The sequence below is a fragment of the Vulpes vulpes genome, chromosome 5, assembly GCF_048418805.1.
Source record: "Vulpes vulpes isolate BD-2025 chromosome 5, VulVul3, whole genome shotgun sequence".
In the NCBI taxonomy this organism is placed as follows: Eukaryota; Metazoa; Chordata; class Mammalia; order Carnivora; family Canidae; genus Vulpes; species Vulpes vulpes.
In genome coordinates this window covers 108,109,489-108,127,854 of record NC_132784.1, presented here as the reverse complement: position 1 = coordinate 108,127,854, position 18,366 = coordinate 108,109,489, and the positions used below count along the sequence as shown (strand labels likewise).

Below are 18,366 nucleotides of genomic sequence, written 5' to 3'. Positions count from 1 at the left end.
ATATCATAAGATATGCTATCTTATGATAAGCTTGCCTCCTCATCTAGAATGCCATCTGCCCTGCAGGACTCACTAGACCTGTGATTTCCATGCCACAAACCTCATATGTCAGCTGCATGTTCAACCCATATTGTTCAGCTCTTTCTCTCTTTTCAATTGTCCAAGTTTTTTCATGTCTATTTTATGTTGTATTTCTTCTAGATTAATTGGTCTTCTGAGGTCACAGATCTCTCATGTCTTCTGTTAACATTCTGTTAACCTTTCCATAATGCTTGGTGTAATATTTCTTTTAAAAAGGGCTTGTTGATATATTTTTTTTGGCTTGTTGATATTAATTGATTGGATGAGTTTTAAAATCAATATTTACCTTTTTCTTACACCTGGTTGGGTAGAACTCAAGCAAACATTGATGACTAAAGCAGTTGGAACATGGCATTTGTACTGTCTCTTCCATGGGCAGATGATTCGGTACCTTTCTGCAGCTGACACTTTGTTCTGTAACAAGAGATAAAGATGGAGTAATGTGTGGAGCCCTTTAGATGATCTTTAACCTTGAATGTCTGTTTAATAAGAGAAAAAGGTTAGGACTAGTTCTGTATAACCAGACTCATGAGAATATGACACATGAATGTATGCTCAGTGTTGGCTTGGGATTTTTCTCATGGCTATGGCCTGTCCTGCTTGGGTTTCATGCACTTGGTGACTGGAAATCCCCCTTCCATGGTAAATTCACACTCAACTTATTCTGACTCAGGGGTCTGCTTTTTTTTTTTTTTTTTTTTTTTTTTTACATCTCTTTCTTTATAGTTCCTTACCTACTTTCCCTTTATGATTTCATTTCCAAATGCATATTTATATTTATTAGTTGAGCCTCTGGGAAGAGAACACCAGTGCCTTTCATGGGAGGGGAGAGCTGGGTTTTTTTGACCAAAAAGTGGCCAAAAATAAAAAGATTTTGTTTCTATCAGCTGTCTCTCTCTTTTTTTTTAATTTATTTATTCATGAGAGACACAGAGACAGAGAGGCAGAGACACAGGCAGAAGGAGAAGCAGGCTGCATGCAGGGAGCCCTACATGGGACTCCAGGATCACACCCTGGGCTGAAGGCGGTGCTAAACCGCTGAGCCACCTGGGCTGCTCTATTAGCTGTCTCTTTTGAAGGACTAACTTTCCTTCTAAACCTTTAAGAGTGTGAAACATAACACGCAAAAAGTATATAAAACAAATGTGTGATAAGATGAATAATTTAAAACAAATATCAGCGTAGCTACCAGCTAGATTCATCCTTGAAGATCCCCGTGTGTGCACTTCCTCCCGTTCTGTCCTCTGGGGGGCGGGGAGCGGGGAAAGTTTGTGAAGAATTAGTTTTATTCTTTAAATATTTAATATTATAAATTATTCTTTAAAAGTCTCTGTTAGAATTTACTAGCAAAGCCATTGGAGCCTGAACTTTTCTTGTGGATAGTTTGTTGATTGCTTTTACCGTCAGCAAAGCCCTCAGTACTGAATAACTTTGAAAAATCTTTTATCTTTGGACAGATAAAGAGGATTATGCTTACAACACAGCATTCCAGAATATGCTCAACCACAGCGGGAAGATGTCTGTAAACCTTTGTACATTGATTCAAACTCCTGGAGTTTGGGACCCTTTTGTGAAGAGTTATGTGGAGGCAAGTAGGCTTCGTATAAAGTTTTCTTAGTTTCATTTTGTTGTAAACCGTATCTTTATTGATCAAAAGGCAACTAAACGGAGAAAATTGTTTTTTTTTTTAATTTTCTATTTTTAAAAGATTTATTTATTTATTCGTGAGAGACTTACAGAGAGAGGCAGAGACACAGGCAGGATCCCCACAGGGAGCCCGATGTGGGACTCGAACCCGGGACCCTGGGATCGTGCCCTGGGCCAAAAGCGAACGTTCAGCTGCTGAACCACCCAGGCATCCCGAGAAAATTGTTTTTAAAAAAGAGAGAGGGGCACCTGGCTGGCTCAGTCAGTGGAGAATACAACTCTTAATCTCTGGGTTGTGAGTTTAAGCCCCATGTTGGGTATAGAGATTGCCTAAATTAAAATCTTTAAATAAATAAACAAAAATGTTTTAAAAATTAAAAAAAGAAACTATGTCTCTTTTTGGTCTGAATAATTTTTATTTTACTAATATACTGTAAATGTTACTGTTTTTTTTTCCTTCGCCACTGGGTAATGTGTCATGGTCAAATAGTTATAAATAGCAATATAGTTTATAAATATTCATCCTATATAATTCTTAATAAACTTAGAAGAAAAGCAGGGAGATATTTTATGATTTGGTGGAATAGAGAAGACCAGGGGCCAAAAATCTGAAAATAGGTCATAATTTGTGGGATGAAGACTAATGGCTTTTAAGAAGTTTAGAGTGCACTGCCGTGTCATCCCCGAGTTTGTGTGAAAGGACAGGGAGCCTTGGCAGGGACACTAGGCATAAACCTTCAAAATAATTGTCTTTCTGGAAGTTTCATGAATGCTACCATGATATTTATGTTGTCAAAAGATAATCTCTGAAACCACATGCCAGTGAATCGGAATTCCCACATATGGATGGGAACGAAAGGAGAGGGGTTCTAGTTCCCATGCACTCCGTTTGTGGCTGCAGTTTTGTCGGGCCTGAGGTCAGTTGCTTCATGTGGTCTTTTTCGGTTGCTAGTGTGCCCTGCTTGGAGGACGTTATTTCTTATAGGAATAGTTCCTAGGTTGAAGTTGCTGCATTTTTCAGTAACAAAAATGTGGTAAGGAAGAAATGGAAACCCATGTAGGCCTTTGTTGTAAGTAATCTGTGTTCCACAGAAGTTGTAACATATTCTGGTGAAAGCAAAAACTGGCATGACTGTTGTTCCCTTTATAGTAAGTACTGTTTGTCATTTTAATGAATCTTTGTACCCCTCAAGAAAGTTGGGTGTTATCTTTCATACAGTTGTTTTCAAGAATTTAGCCAAGACCTTATGACTTATTTTATATAGATGCTGGAATTCTATGGAGATCGAGATAAAGCCCGAGAGGTACTCACCAATTATGCCTATGATGAAAAGTTCCCATCAAATCCAAATGCTCATATCTACTTATACAACTTTCTAAAGAGAGAGAAGGCACCGAGAGAGAAACTGATAAGTGTGCTTAAGGTATAAAACGTTCATTTCAAAGTTTGAACAGGGTTGGGGATCTACTTTAAAATATCCTTAGGGCTGCTTGGCTGGATCAGTTGGTGGAGCATGAAACACTTGATCTCAGGATCATGAATTTGAGCCCCGTGTTAGGTGGGGTAGAGATTACTAAAGAAAAAAAGTAAAATTTGAAACATCCTTACGTCATTCCAACTTTCAAATTCTAGCATTCATAGAAAATGACTGTGTGTGTGCCCTGAGGTGGACAGAGCAGGCTGTGGGCTCTGGGTGGCCCTCCACTGTCATTCTCTACCACTCTGTCCAAGTGAGCCTGAGAGCAAAGGGTCAGAATTTTGGAAACCCTTTGCCACCCTTGTGGGAAAGTTCTGCTTTGATATTTTTTGAAAATCAGCTTTATTGAAATTTAATTTACATATAGTAAGACTTATTTTAAGTATACACTTGAATGCATTAAAAATTTTTTTTTAATTTTTATTTATTTATTTAGAGAAGGAATGGGGGGGTAGGGAGAGAAAGAATCTCTCCCTGTGTGAAGCCTGATGTAGGGCTGAATCTCACAACTCTGAGACCACAACCTAGGCTGAAATCAGGAGTCAGATACCTAGGCGACTGTGCCACCCCTGGGGCCCCAGGAAAAAAAAAAATTTTTTTTAAGAGTTTATATATTTATTCATGAGAGACACAGGGAGACAGAAAGAGACACAGGCAGCGGGAAAAGCAGGCTCCATGCAGGGAGCCCGATGTGGGTCTCGATCCCGGGTCTCCAGGATCACGCCCTGGGCTGAAGGCAGCACTAAACCGCTGAGCCACCTGGGCTACCCAAAAAATTCTTATCTAACAGTCTTCTTTTAAAAAGTCCATTAGCTGGGGCGCCTGGCTGGCTCAGTTGGTGGAGTATGTGACTCTTGATTTTAGGATTGTGAATTTGAGCCAGACACTGGGTATAGAGATTACTTAAAAATAAAGCCTTAAAAAAAGATTCCATTAGCTCTAACATATACTTATGTATTTATAAAGTTGATGTTATCAAAACTTCATATGTGGAAACTATAGATTTTAAAGTTTTCAACAGGATTTATTTCACTGCATAATATTTTTAAAGTTGGTATTTTAATGGCCAAGACTTCTTTTACCCATTTTGCAACAAAATATTGAGTATAGTTATTAACAAAATAAAAAGCAAGTTGGTGACTTCCTAAATTTAGATTGTAAATCACTAATGGTATTTTTGAAAATATTTTAATAAAAAATGTAACAGGGGGAACCCTGGGTGGCGCAGTGGTTTAGCGCCTGCCTTTGGCCCAGGGCGCGATCCTGGAGACCCGGGATCGAATCCCACGTCGGGCTCCCGGTGCATGGAGCCTGCTTCTCCCTCTACCTGTGTCTCTGCCTCTCTCTCTCTCTCTGTGTGTGTGACTATCATAAATAAATAAAAATTAAAAAAAAGAAAAAAAAAAGATTTAAAAAAAAAAAAAATGTAACAGGGGCCCTGCTGGTTCAGTCAGTAGAGCCTGTGACTCTTGATTTCAGGGTCGTGGGTGTGAGCCGTACATTGGTTGTAGAGATTACGTAAAAATAATATCTTTAAAAAAATGTAACAGAAAATAACTATATTGAATACTTAATTAGGTTCAAGATAAAATGGATTTAGGGAACTTCTGTTTTCTTTTTTTCTCTTTCTTTTGTATATTTTTTCATTGGAATTCAATTTGCCAACATACAGTATAACACCCAGTGCTCATCTCTGTTTTCCTATTTTAAAATGCAGTGTTTGAAATTAAGAACTCAGTAGATGGGTTTGATAGCTGATTGAACATAGCAGAAGGGCGTAAATGAACTGTATAAAAAATATCAGGCCAAAGCCCAGAAAGCAGAAAGGATAAAAGGGTGTGCAGAGAACTCGGTTAAGCTTCCAGGGAGAGGAGAGAGAACGGAGCAAAAGCAGATACACAGAACCAATATTTGAATAGCTAAAGGCTAAGAATTCTCCAAAACTAACTAAAGACTATTATGGTTCTGATAATGTTCTAGTTTTTGATCTGGGTGCTGATTATATGAGTGTGTATAACTTTGTAAGAGTGTGTTGAATGGCACACACAATTTATTTACTGCAGAATTCTATAAATCATAAGACAAATATGATTTCATAGGAACTGAGGTTTAAAAATACTCTTTGATATTGGTATATTGATTGTGATTGATCTTCACTTAAAAGAGTAATTAAAATTAATAAAATTTACGTTTCATTTTGTAGGAAATAATTTCACTCTAAGGTCAAAGGAGCCCAGCAAGCAGACAGAAAAAATTGATTTCTAATGTGAAATATATTGAAATGAAAAATATGATTTTACTTTAAATCATGTTTTATGTATTCATAAAAATAGTCTTTCTTGGGTTGCCTGGGTGGCCCAGTTGGTTTAACATCTGCCTTCAGCTCAGGTCATGATCTCAGGGTCCTGGGAATCGTGCCCTGTATTGGGCTCTCTGCTTAGCAGGGAGTCTGCTTCTCCCTTTCCACTGCTTCCTCCCCCTGCTCATGCTCTGTCTCTCTCTCTCAAATAAATAAGTAAATAAAGAAAAATGAAATAAAGTATGTGTATAGTATTTCTTATTCTTAGAAGAATAAGAATTTTTTTTTAAAGATTTTATTTATTAATGAGAGACAGAGAGAGAGAAAGAGAAGCAGAGACATAGGCAGAGGGAGAAGCAGTTCCATGCAGGGAGCCTGATGTGGGACTTGATCCCGGGACCCCAGGTCACGCCCCGGGCCAAAGGCAGGTGCTAAACTGCTGAGCCACCCAAGGATCCCCCATAAGAAGGTTTTAAAAACCTTTAATTTCTCCCTATTGTGTAAAATGATAAATGGTAGAATGGTAAAAATATTTTCTTGAACACTCTTACTGTGCTGTGTTCCTGAACACAATCTTCCAAAGTAGCCACCCCTGCTTTTTTGGGCTTTTTTTTTTTTTTTTTTTTAAGATTTTATTTATTTATTCATGAGAGACACAGAGAGAGAGAGAGGTAGAGACACAGGCAGGGGGAGAAACAGGCTCCATGCAGGGAGCCCAACGTGGGACTTGATTCCGGGACTCCAGGATCATGCCCTGGGCCGAGGGCAGGTGCCAAACTGCTGAGCTACCCAGGGATCCCTTTTTTGGGCTTTTTAATTTATATAAATAATCTGTGACATTTTGTGATCAATAAATATTTATTGTCTTTTCTCTGTGATTTTGATTCTTTCTTTCCTTTTTTTTTGCCCTCTATCTAGGCTTCTTCAAATAAATTAAGTTTTTAATGTGGTAGACAATATAAAAATGTATAAGGAATAAATAAAAAGTTCCTGTCTACTTCTCCTACCCTCCCCCTGACTATCTTGTTATTAACAGGGATTTTCTTCTTTTAAAGATTTTACTTATTTGAGAGCGAAAGTGAGAGATCACAGAGGGAGAGGTAAACTCCTCACTGAACAGGGAGCCCAACATGGGGCTCGATACCACTACACTGGGATCATGACCTGAGCCCAAGGTAGATGCTTAACCGACTTAAGCCACCCAGGCACCCCTAGAACACCTTTCTGTACCCAGGTTAAAGGTGGACAAAAGCAAGATATCTTTTTAAATCCTTGATTGATTTACTGAGGGTTTATTAGATAGTAAGAACTATATTGGAAAGTAAAATGAAATTTGAGAAATGCTTTTATAACGTATCAAAATTATGATAATTTTTTTCTTTTAGATTTTGTATCAGATTGTACCATCTCATAAACTGATGTTAGAATTTCATAGGTTACTGAGAAAATCAGGTAAATAGTTTTTGTTTTATATCTCTTTGTGTAGACAAGCTATAGACTAGCAGACTGTGTCCAGTGGGGCAAATCCACCCATCACCTGTTTTATAAATCAAGTTCTATTGAAGCATTTTTGTGTTGTCTATGGCTGCTTTTGCATGACAACAGCAGAGTTGTGTAGTTGTGACAAAGACCATATGGCTCACAGAGCTGAAATATTTACTGGCTTCAATTTATATAATTCACCTTGTTTGAATCTCTATTGCATTTCAGTTCAATATAAAAAAAGAACATACTTGTTCATAGAAGGAAGTCAGCTTAAGTCCAATGGTACTCGGGCTACGTCAGTCCGTCTCCTGTTATAAGAGAACATATATGAAATGCCCAAACAGGGCCGGTTCCTTAAATAATGTCCTCCCTCAGCAGAATATAGTAGAATGGTTTAGAAATCAGACCCACCACTCTAACTTTCATTAGCAGGGACTAAATTACTGAATTTTCAGATTTATCACAGCAAAATAGGAGCATAATGAATTATTTTAAACTGTTAACCAAACTAGAAGGCTTACAACTCAGTAATATTTTATCAACTGAATATGTATTTTTAGCCTTGTGTACTTCAATACCTCGTGTAAACTCTTTAATTGTTCTGCCCATTGCAGAAAAAGAAGACCACCGTAAACTGGCATTGGAGGTATTATTTGGAGTCTTAGATTTTGCTGGATGCACGAAAAATATAACTGCTTGGAAATATTTGGCAAAATATCTGAGACAGACTTTAATGGAGTAAGTAAAAGACACAGTATTTATTCCTGGATCAGTGTCAATAAAATTTCCCAGTATTTTAGCTAATATTTCTCAGTGTTTAAGTTCTTTGCTTATGTTTTTTGATTTCTTGAACTGTGTCTTCAGCTGTTCTGAGTATATCAGAAGCAAGAAAATACAGTCCCAAGTAAAACATGCAAAAATTCTATTAAGATATTTTATGCTGTCAAAATAAGTACTGTACCTTACCGCTGAAGTACTAGGGAATATGTATGTTTTCAAGTTGGAAATAGTGGCAAAAACCGGTCATTCCCAGTCTTCGCTAGACTCTTTGTAAAGCTCTTGGTGACCTGTGTGTCATCATCTTACAAGACCACATAGGAAGCAGCTTTTCTCCCAGCTGTTTTTCAGTAATTTTTAGTGAGGCTTTGAGGGCCCCAAAGATCTTTGTAGGTTATTCATTCAGCGAATATTTGTTAAGTCCATTGTGAGCTAGATACCTAAAACTATAGCTGTGATCATAATATTATTAGTGTCACATTGCAAGTGAAAGCAGGAGTGGTCCTTGACATTTTTACTTTGAGAGAAGAGAGATCACAAAATTAAGTTTCATTTATCATATCCATCTTAGTTGGTTAGAAGCTTCCTCGTAGTGGGAACTTGGGTCAGGCTTCAGATCTGACTTGATCTTGGAGACGGAAGAATGCTGCTGATAAAATGTTTTTTGGTGTGGTAACTGTAAACCGCCTTCCACATCTACAGCAGCGTAAAAGCCCCAGCTAGCTGCAAGATTCGTGAAGGCAGAGAAATGTACTATTCAGTTTTTTTAACCTCTGGAAGTTCTGCCACAGGGTCAACATGGGTATTAATAAATATTTGCTCAATTAAATTATTGACAAACACATAGTGTTGTCTGGGTTCAACTGTCAAACCTGTGTGTTAACAATTTGTGTAATAATGGCATCTTAATTTGAGTGGTAGAATTCTTTGTAGCATATAAAGTAAGGTTTTAAAGTAACTTTTAAGTTACTTAATAATCATAATAGTTAATATTTATTGAACAGTTACTATGTACAGACAACATGCAAAAAGCTTTACATGAGACCCCTATACTCTTGGACCAGTTTTTTTTTTTTTTTTAAGATTTTATTTATTTATTCATAGACAAAGAGAGAGGCAGAGACACAAGCAGAGAGAGAAGCAGGCTCCATGCAGGGAGCCCAGTGCGGGACTTGATCCCGGGACTCCAGGATCACGCCCTGGACCAAAGGCAGGTGCTAACCTGCTGAGCCACCCAGGGATCCCCTCTTGGGCCAGTTTAGTAACAATGCTGTGAGATGGGTACTGTTAATAGCTCTATGGAAATTGAGGCTCAGAGACGTTAAGCAGCTTGCTCAGGAGCACATAGGTAGTAAATGGAAGATCTGAGATTTGAATCCAGGATCTTGAGTTCAGACTGTGTGCTGTTAACCACTATGTGTATCCAACTGGCTATTTAATTAAATGGATAGCAGAAATCAAAGAGAACTAAAAAGAATTTGCTTTCATGCATGTGCCATACCATGGATAGCGGCACTCAGAAATTACTTTGAGAACATCTTCCTTGTCATCTTTCCAAAAACTCTTTTTTTTTTTTTTTTTTTGACTGGGGAAAATAAACTGTTTTCTTTTGAGGGTGTGGACAAATGTCTAGTCTCAGAATTTCTGAACTGCTTCCTGGTGCCGGTGGCCTTAGTGACTTTGAGCACATTGAAGCACACAGTCTTGCTCAAGGGTCGGCACTCCCCCACTGTGACCATGTCACCGATCTGGACGTCCCTAAAGTAGGGGGACAAGTACACGGACTTGTTCTTGTGGTATTTCTCTAAGTGGTGGTACTTTTGGATGTAGTGGACATAGTCTCAGCAGATGATGCTGGCCCTCTGCATCTTCATCTTGGTCACCCACCACCCCAGACAGAATCTGTGCTCGGACAGAGATATTACCAGGAAAGGGGCATTTCTTGTAAGTATAGGTGCCCTCTGTGGCCTCCTTCGGCATCTTGAAGCCCAGACTGATGTTTTGTAATATTTTAGGAGCTTCTCCTTGCCAGTTTCTCCAAGCAGGACTCTTCTCATTTTGAAAAATGGTTGACTGCTTTTGGTAGGCCCGCTCAGTCTGTCCGCCATCTTCTCAGCTGCCTGAAAAAAGGACTCCACAGACTCTTAGGTTCAGATTCTGGCAGTATACGTCCCCCTCCATCATTGACCTTCCCTTTTGATATTTTTCTTTTCTAGGAATCACCTTGCTTGGGTTCAAGAAGAATGGAACTCCAGGAAAAACTGGTGGCCAGGCTTTCACTTCAGCTTCTTTTGGGCAAAAACCAATTGGAAAGAGGATAAAGCCTTGGCTTGTGAGAAAGCTTTGGTAGCTGGAATATTGTTAGGAAAAGGTACCAGGTTTTGTTTTCTTCTTATCTAGACACAGCTTTTGGATGATTTTGAAATTACAAATCGTGACCATTCATTCATGCCACAGCCCAAGGACATTAGAGGCTAGAGACATAACTGGCAAATGGGAAAATGAATCTTGAGTTTGGCCAGGTGATCTGCTTGTCAGGACTGTCCGTAGGCTAGAAACAGTGGTTTTGTCTTGTTGATTGTGGTGGTTGGTTTGTATGCTGTAACTTGAGTATCCTCAGCAGCCAATCAAGGTGGAGGATGCAGACTGTTTTCCCAACAACGATATAGAAAGTTTCCTGACATTGTCTACCTTATAGTATTAGAAATAGAAAAATACCCTTTACCGGACTTCATTGTTTTATAATCACTCTCTATAATATATACTTATCTGTTCCTATTGGATGAAACATTTCTTCCTGTAAAAAAAGTATACTTCCTATTAATTTATTTAAAAATCCTCTTTTTTTAAAAAAAAGATTTTATTTATTCATGAGAGACACAGAGAGAGGCAGAGACAGGCAGAGGGAGACACAGAGAGAGGCAGAGACAGGCAGAGGGAGAAGCAGGTTCCCTGTGGGGAGTCTGACACAAGAGTCGATCCCAGGACCCCAGGATCACGACCTGAGCTGAAGGCAGATGCTCAACCACTGAGCCACCCACGTGCCCCTTAAAAATCCTCTTAAAGGGAAATTGATCTTTTCTTTGTGGATTATTTTGGCTGTTAAGACTCTGATTGTGCCACTGCTATATGAGGACAAAGATGGGACCACTGCTGGGTCTGCTCAGAGATGAACTGAACATCTCTGTGTCCATGAGTAAGGAGTCTGTTGCTAGTGAATTCAGAGTATCCTAAACAGATTCTTCAGTGTGGTTTTAAATATGGGTGCTATTATTGTGGAATTAGTATTCTTAAGTGAGTGTTTCAGGTGGTTACTAAGGTTAATAAAATGCTAGCCTCTAAGAGGGACGATTTTTTTTTTTTAATTTTTATTTATTTATGATAGTCACAGAGAGAGAGTGAGAGGCAGAGACATAGGCAGAGGGAGAAGCAGGCTCCATGCACCGGGAGCCTGATGTGGGATTCGATCCCGGGTCTCCGGGATCGCGCCCTGGGCCAAAGGCAGGCGCCAAACCGCTGCGCCACCCAGGGATCCCTAAGAGGGACGATTAAATATGAAAGCAGTTGTAACATTTTTCAACCCACACCAAGGAATAGAAATAGAATTCAGATGGTGATTTCTCACTTAGTAGCAGGGTAGAGGCATCTAACAGATATCTAAAGGTGTTTGTATTTGAGCAGAGTCTGAAGGCCTGGGCTGATCTTCTGGTTCTGTCACCTTTCCCTGTCACTTAGGTCAAACAGTTAACCTTTGGGAGCCTTCTCTGGGAGTGGGGTTTGTTAACACCTGTCCATGTTGCTTACAGGATTCTTGTAAGCATCAAGTGAGCATCGCATCAAAGTGCTTTATAGATTCAAAACTGGTCTATGAATATCAGGCATAATCATGCCTGAAAGTGGGTATATCTCTTCTTTGGGGCCGTAGTGTTGGTTGAGTCAGTCCGTTCAGGAGTTGAGCTGGGTTTTGTCTGGGCTCTGGTTACCCTCTTTAAATCACAGGATTCAAATTCTGGTCATGGCCTGCCTTTGCTTCATGCTAACAGTAGGGCATGGTACCTGCCTTTCTTCTCATGCTCTTCTAAGGCAAGCCAGTCCCTCCCCTCATGACTTCATGAGGTCTAGTGGCTCATGATGAGGTAGGAGTTCGTAGTTACTTGGCTTTTTCTCTGTGTTAGGTGGGAGCGAAGTTCTTTCCATCTTTCTGTATTCTAGATAGAAGCAGAGGTCTGGGTACAAAGCATTTTATTTATGCTAAAGTAGTAGAGATGTGTTTAGAAATACAGGTTATAATATTAACACCACAGGCACCACTGCTTCCTAGCTAATGAAATTTTAGTGACTCTGGCACACTGTTTTCAGGGATAATAAAAATGGTTAGTAGGTACAGTATATGTCCTAGCAATTTCCCAGAGAAGATGGATTTATACATGCTGAGATTATGATAAAATTAGTTTTTCTTATGTAATTTATGGTCTTGCTCATTTATCAAATATAAAAAAAATCGCTTGTAATACCCAGTTTATATTTTTTTAACAGAAATTTGATTCATGTCTGAAATATTTAACCAGTGATCCGCTTAGCGTTGTTAGATTATGAAAAGCAGGTAGAACTTCTGATGAGCACTAGGCGCCCTGGTCAGAGCTGCACGCTCACCACCCAGCTGCTCTGCTAGGTGCTAGAATGACTTGATAGGTTCTGCTCTCTTCTGACCTGTGAGTTGTTTATTCTGTTCCTTCACATCGAGGTTTCCTTATAGAGAACTTTCTTACTGTTACAGATGCCTCTTTGGCTGTGTGACGAGCTAACATTGAAAGAGAAGCTGCAGTTGTTTGCTTTTGGGGGAGGGCTCATATAATATATGAATGTGTGTATAATACTCATATCACCAGGGCTTGGGAGGCAGGTGGAAAACCAGCGGAGGTATATGCTCTAATCATGATGGATCAGAAACATTTTCATATATAGGAAGCGTACATTTCACTGGAACAGCTCTTAGAGTGTGTTTAGGACATGTTGGTATACATAATACAGACCCCCCATTTTCATGATCATTGGTATGCCAGAGTTGAAGCAAAATTTTTAAAGTGTAGAAATATACTTGAAGAATTGAAAAGTAGTAAAACTTACCATTTATTTTGCTTTGTTTTGTTTTTTAGGTTGCAGGTATTTTCGATATATTTCCAAGCAAGATGATCAAGTCATAAAGAAAAAAATTAAGCGGATAAAGAAATCAGTGAAAAAATACAGTATTGCAAATCCCGGACTGTGATCTTGAATATTAGTTATCTCAGATGATAGCCACAGAATAGTAACTCTGGGTGTAATTATTGAATGCATTTATTTACTTGATGTTTCTAGGAGGTCATTTATATGGCTACAAAAAAGTTATTTTTATATTTTTCTATATTTTATTATAATTGTACCTAAAGAAACAGTCTCACCGCCTTTGTCCTTTGTAAATACATTTTTCTTTTTTTTGTACTGTGAAATATATTTATTAAAGAATAACTCCCACGTAAGAAATATATTTGTTTAATCAGAGAATACAGTTACAGAGCAGTTACTGCCATTTCCAGATAATTTGCTTCTCTTATGTAATAAAACATAACTTGTAGAATTAAGTGAATCTGTATTCTTTTTTGAGATTCTGAATGATCCGTGTTAGGCTTACCTTCATAAAGAATACATTGAGGGGTGTCAGGGAGGCTCCGTTGGTTGAGTGCCCAGCTTTTGATTTTGGTTCCGCCCAGGTCATAATCTCAGGGTCGTGACATGGAGCCCCTCAGCAGGCTCAGTGCTCAGCAGGGGAGTCTGCTTCTCTCCCTCTCCCTCTCCCTCTGCCCCCTCCCCCATTTGCAGGTGCGTGCAAGTGTGCACGCTCTTTCTCCAATAGATAAATCTTTAAAAATGTATATTTATTGGTCATGAGTCCTGTCAAGGAATTTTGGGAACAGAGCAGGAATTAAAGGACTCCTCTTTCTTATTTGATATTAAGACATGGCAGTTTGGGGCCAAGTGACCTTCTGCCAGAGAGCTACCTTTTGACTCTAGAAGACTCATTTGGGTCAGAGACAGTAGAGGGGTGGCCTAACTTCAAAGGGCTCTAGTTTGTTGTTGTTTTGCTGGGCACAGCAATAATCTAAGACATGCCTTGAATCCTGTGTCCCTCACCTTTCTTTTGGAACCTGGGATGTGGCAGTAGGCAGCTGGGCAGTGGAGGAGATTGTGCCAGTGAAATAGTGTCCCCAGGTCACCCAGTCAGCCCAGTGAGAAAGCATGCTGCAAAAGCCAGGAACGGCCTTCCTGGAATAGAAGCCGGAGCTTTATAGTATGTTGTGGTAACTAGTAGAGCAAGTGCTTCTTCCAGACTGTCTCAGCTCTTACACCTTTATGGTGCAGTTAACTTGTATATGAGTTCCAGGAAGGCCCACTAAGCCTTAGAGCAACTCCTGTATGTAGATGACAAACCACCCATTTTCCCTGTTGCTTATGTTCTCTCTAATTAGAAACCATCTGCAAGAAAATTGAGGGACAAGTGATCCTTTGTCAATAATTTGATTTAGTATTTTGTACATAGTGAGATGACTATCGACAAATAACCACTCATCCTTATAGTATACATATGAAACCGGTAGGTGCCCTGCAGACTAACGTAAGCCAGGTTCAGCTACCACATGAGTAGGGCCAGCTTTACTGCTGGGAGTTGGTGAGTGGATTATGTAAGTTCTGTAGAAGACCAGACTGGGAATGAAATCCCCAGACAATGTGGACAAAATCTCAAACCACAGGCTGAGTTTGTCAGGGCATCTGCTCCCTGAAACCTTTAGTCAAAAGCTATTAAATAGGACTTATGAGTTCTCATGATCTCTGGCAAATGGAGGTGGGAATGAAAGAGAAATGAGTAGATATGATTCTTGGTGTCTACAGAAAGCTTAGTTTCCTAGAATTTTTATATCAAATGGTCATATTGCATTAGGCAGTAAGAACAGTGTAAATCGGCTGTGAAATTTGTTTGAGGTCCACTAAAGTCAGTTTCATGAATAATAATGGCTGAAGCTGATCAAGTACCTTGGGCTTTACATTTCATCTTAGTATCACACAATCCTGTGAATTAGCCCTATTTTATCTAGAAAGAAAGTGGGGGTCTCACAGATTAAGTGACTTGACCCCAGTCACAGCTGGTAGGTGTTCGCACCAGGACCTCAGCCTGATGTGGGTTCAAAAGATCACACTGTCTCCATCCTATCTGTACTTTCTCCTCACTTCATGTTTATAACCTGCAGAGCACTGAGCTAGGGAGCAAGGAAAACAATGGGGGGGGGGGGGGGGGGCGCGTTCATAACCCAGAGCCGGTCAGCTCAAGCAAAACCTGTCCTCCCTGCTAGGCTTGGTAGGTTCCCTCTCTGTATCCTCATTGGTCCCTCCCTATAGAGCCTCTTATTAAATTACTACATTGTTACCTTGACTTTGTACATTTGTCTTTTTTAATAGTATATTATCTGGGCTTGATAATCTATTGTCAGCCCCTACCTATTTACCAATTTCTAGCTCATTAAATAATGAGTAGAACTAAATGAAAATTCATGAAACATACTGACCTAGTCTGCCTGTGTCATAGGGAGTGGTATCTTGGGGTGCTTGTGCCAAGTGGGAGGCCTCGGGAGACTGTTAGGCTTGAATTCTGGGTTTATCAATAGGTAGTTCTGTGACTTCTTGGGCAGGTTACTGAGCTTTCATAGTTCGTTTACTTGCAGGTGAGAGAGAGTAGAATTTATCTCATTGGATTGCTTTGAATAATGAAAGATATAATGAATGCCTAGGAGTAATTCATACTTAACAAATCTTAAGTGACCATCCATCATGATTGGTCTTTAAACACTAAATAACAGGAACTAAATAAAGATAATTGAAAATCTTGTTTTCTCCTAGAAACCTCTGAAATATAGAAATTGTGTAATAGTTGAGTTAATACTTCCCATGAAAACATACCCATCTTTCAGTCTGTGTACTATCTAGCCATTAACCATGGACTGGGGGGCAAGATGGCGGAGGAGTAGGGTCTCCAGGTCACTTGTCCTCAACAAATTACCTAGAAAACCATCCAATCATCCTGAAAATCTACGAATTCGGCCTGAGATTTAAAGAGAGACCAGCTGGAACGCTACAGTGAGAAGAGTTCGCGCTTCTATCAAGGTAGGAAGACGGGGAAAAAGAAATAAAGGAACAAAAGGCCTCCAAGGGGGAGGGGCCCGGAGGAGCCGGGCTGAGGCCGGGGCGAGTGTCCCCAGGACAGGAGAGCCCCGTCCCGGAGGAGCAGGAGCTGCACCGACCTTCCCCGCGGAAAGGCCTCCCGGGGAATTGGAGCAGGATCCCCAGAAAGGCGGGGACGCCCTCGGGCTCCCGGGGACAGTAACAGAGGAACTGCGCCCCGGAGAGTGCACCGAGCTCCCTAAGGGCTGCAGCGCTCGGCGGGACCCGGAGCAGCTCGGAGGGGCTCGGGCGGCGGCTCCGCGGAGGGGGCTGCGGGGCGGGAGCGCGAATCCAACAGCGCAGGCCCCGGAGCACAGGGCGCCGGGACACAGCCCAGGATCCGGCCTCCCCCGGGACAGGCAGAGGCCGGGAGGGCCCAGGACAGCGAGGACGCTCCTGCCTGGAACTGAGCAGATCAGCGGCCCCGCCCGGGAGCCCCCAGGCCCTGCAGACGGAGAGCCCCGGAGCTACTGCGGGGGCCGAATCCAGGGTCCCAGAGCTGCCCCCGCCACTGTGGCTTCCTCCCGGGGCCTCACGGGGTGAACAACCCCCACTGAGCCTGCACCAGGCAGGGGCAGAGCAGCTCCCCCAAGTGCTAACACCTGAGAGTCAGCACAGCAGGCCCCTCCCCCAGAAGACCAGCAACACGGACCAGTTCCAAGGGAAGTCAAGGGACTTAAAGTACACAGAATCGGAAGATACTCCCCGTGGTTTTTGCTTTTGGTTTTTTTTGTTTTTGTTTTTGTTTTTGTTTTTGTTTTTTTTTTTGTTTGTTTTGTTTTGTGCTTTTTTTTTTCTTTCTTTCTTCTTGATTTCTGATTGCTTACCCCGCCCCACCCCCCCTTTTTTTTTCTTTTATCTCCTTTCTTTTTCTTTCTTTTTCTTCTCTTTTTCCCCCTTTTTTTTCCTCTTTCTCTTTTTTCTTTTTCTCTTTTCTTTCCTTCTCTCTCTTTTTCTCCTTTTCCCAATACAACTTGTTTTTGGCCACTCTGCACTGAGCAAAATGACTAGAAGGAAAACCTCACCTCAAAAAAAAGAATCAGAAACAGCCCACTCTCCCACAGAGTTACAAAATATGGATTACAATTCAATGTCAGAAAGCCAATTCAGAAGCACTATTTTACAGCTACTGGTGGCTCTAGAAAAAACCATAAAGGACTCAAGAGACTTCATGACTGCAGAATTTAGATCCAATCAGACAGAAATTAAAAATCAATTAAATGAGATGCAATCCAAGCTAGAAGTCCTAACAACGAGGGTTAACGAGGTGGAAGAACGAGTGAGTGACATAGAAGACAAGTTGATGGCAAAGAGGGAAACTGAGGAAAAAAGAGACAAGCAATTAAAAGACCATGAGGATAGATTAAGGGAAATAAATGACAGCCTGAGGAAGAAAAACCTACGTTTAATTGGGGTTCCTGAGGGCGCCGAAAGGGACAGAGGGCCAGAATATGTATTTGAACAAATCATAGCAGAAAACTTTCCGAATCTGGGAAGGGAAACAGGCATTCAGATCCAGGAAATAGAGAGATCCCCCCCTAAAATCAACAAAAACCGTTCAACACCTCGACATTTAATAGTGAAGCTTGCAAATTCCAAAGATAAGGAGAAAATCCTTAAAGCAGCAAGAGAAAAAAAGTCCCTGACTTTTATGGGGAGGAATATTAGGGTAACAGCAGACCTCTCCACAGAGACCTGGCAGGCCAGAAAGGGCTGGCAGGATATATTCAGGGTCCTAAATGAAAAGAACATGCAACCAAGAATACTTTATCCAGCAAGGCTTTCATTCAAAGTGGAAGGAGAGATAAAGAGCTTCCAAGACAGCAACTGAAAGAATATGTAACCTCCAAACCAGCTCTGCAAGAAATTTTAAGGGAGACTCTTAAAATTCCCCTTTAAGAAGAAGTTCAGTGGAACAATCCACAAAAACAAGGACTGAATAGATATGATGACACTAAACTCATATCTATCAGTAGTAACTCTGAACGTGAACGGGCTTAATGACCCCATCAAAAGGCGCAGGGTTTCAGACTGGATAAAAAAGCAGGACCCATCTATTTGCTGTCTACAAGAGACTCATTTTAGACAGAAGGACACCTACAACCTGAAAATAAGAGGTTGGAGAACCATTTACCATTCAAATGGTCCTCAAAAGAAAGCAGGGGTTGCCATCCTTATATCAGATAAATTAAAATTTACCCCAAAGACTATAGTGAGAGATGAAGAGGGACACTATCTCATACTCAAAGGATCTATCCAACAAGAGGACTTAACAATCCTCAATATATATGCCCCGAATGTGGGAGCTGCCAAATATTTAAACCAATTAATAACCAAACTGAAGAAATA

General features: G+C 40.6%; 1 protein-coding gene and 1 pseudogene across 4 annotated transcripts in view; one reads left to right on the top strand and one right to left on the bottom strand.

The window, feature by feature from the left end:
* TAF1A (TATA-box binding protein associated factor, RNA polymerase I subunit A) overlaps positions 1-13,388 on the top strand; it is a 32,466-nt gene extending 19,078 nt beyond the window's left edge. For all 4 annotated transcript variants that reach the window (XM_025991293.2, XM_072759584.1, XM_025991295.2 and 1 more), the window contains exons 6-11: positions 1,539-1,669; positions 2,994-3,152; positions 6,891-6,957; positions 7,605-7,728; positions 9,984-10,138; positions 12,924-13,388. In XM_025991293.2, coding sequence (XP_025847078.2) covers positions 1,539-1,669; positions 2,994-3,152; positions 6,891-6,957; positions 7,605-7,728; positions 9,984-10,138; positions 12,924-13,036 — 749 coding nt within the window. In that variant the 3' untranslated portion in view covers positions 13,037-13,388. The remainder of the gene's footprint in view (positions 1-1,538; positions 1,670-2,993; positions 3,153-6,890; positions 6,958-7,604; positions 7,729-9,983; positions 10,139-12,923) is intronic.
* On the bottom strand, positions 8,324-9,948 carry LOC112914562 (small ribosomal subunit protein uS17-like; annotated as a pseudogene).
* Positions 13,389-18,366: the final 4,978 nt, after the last annotated feature.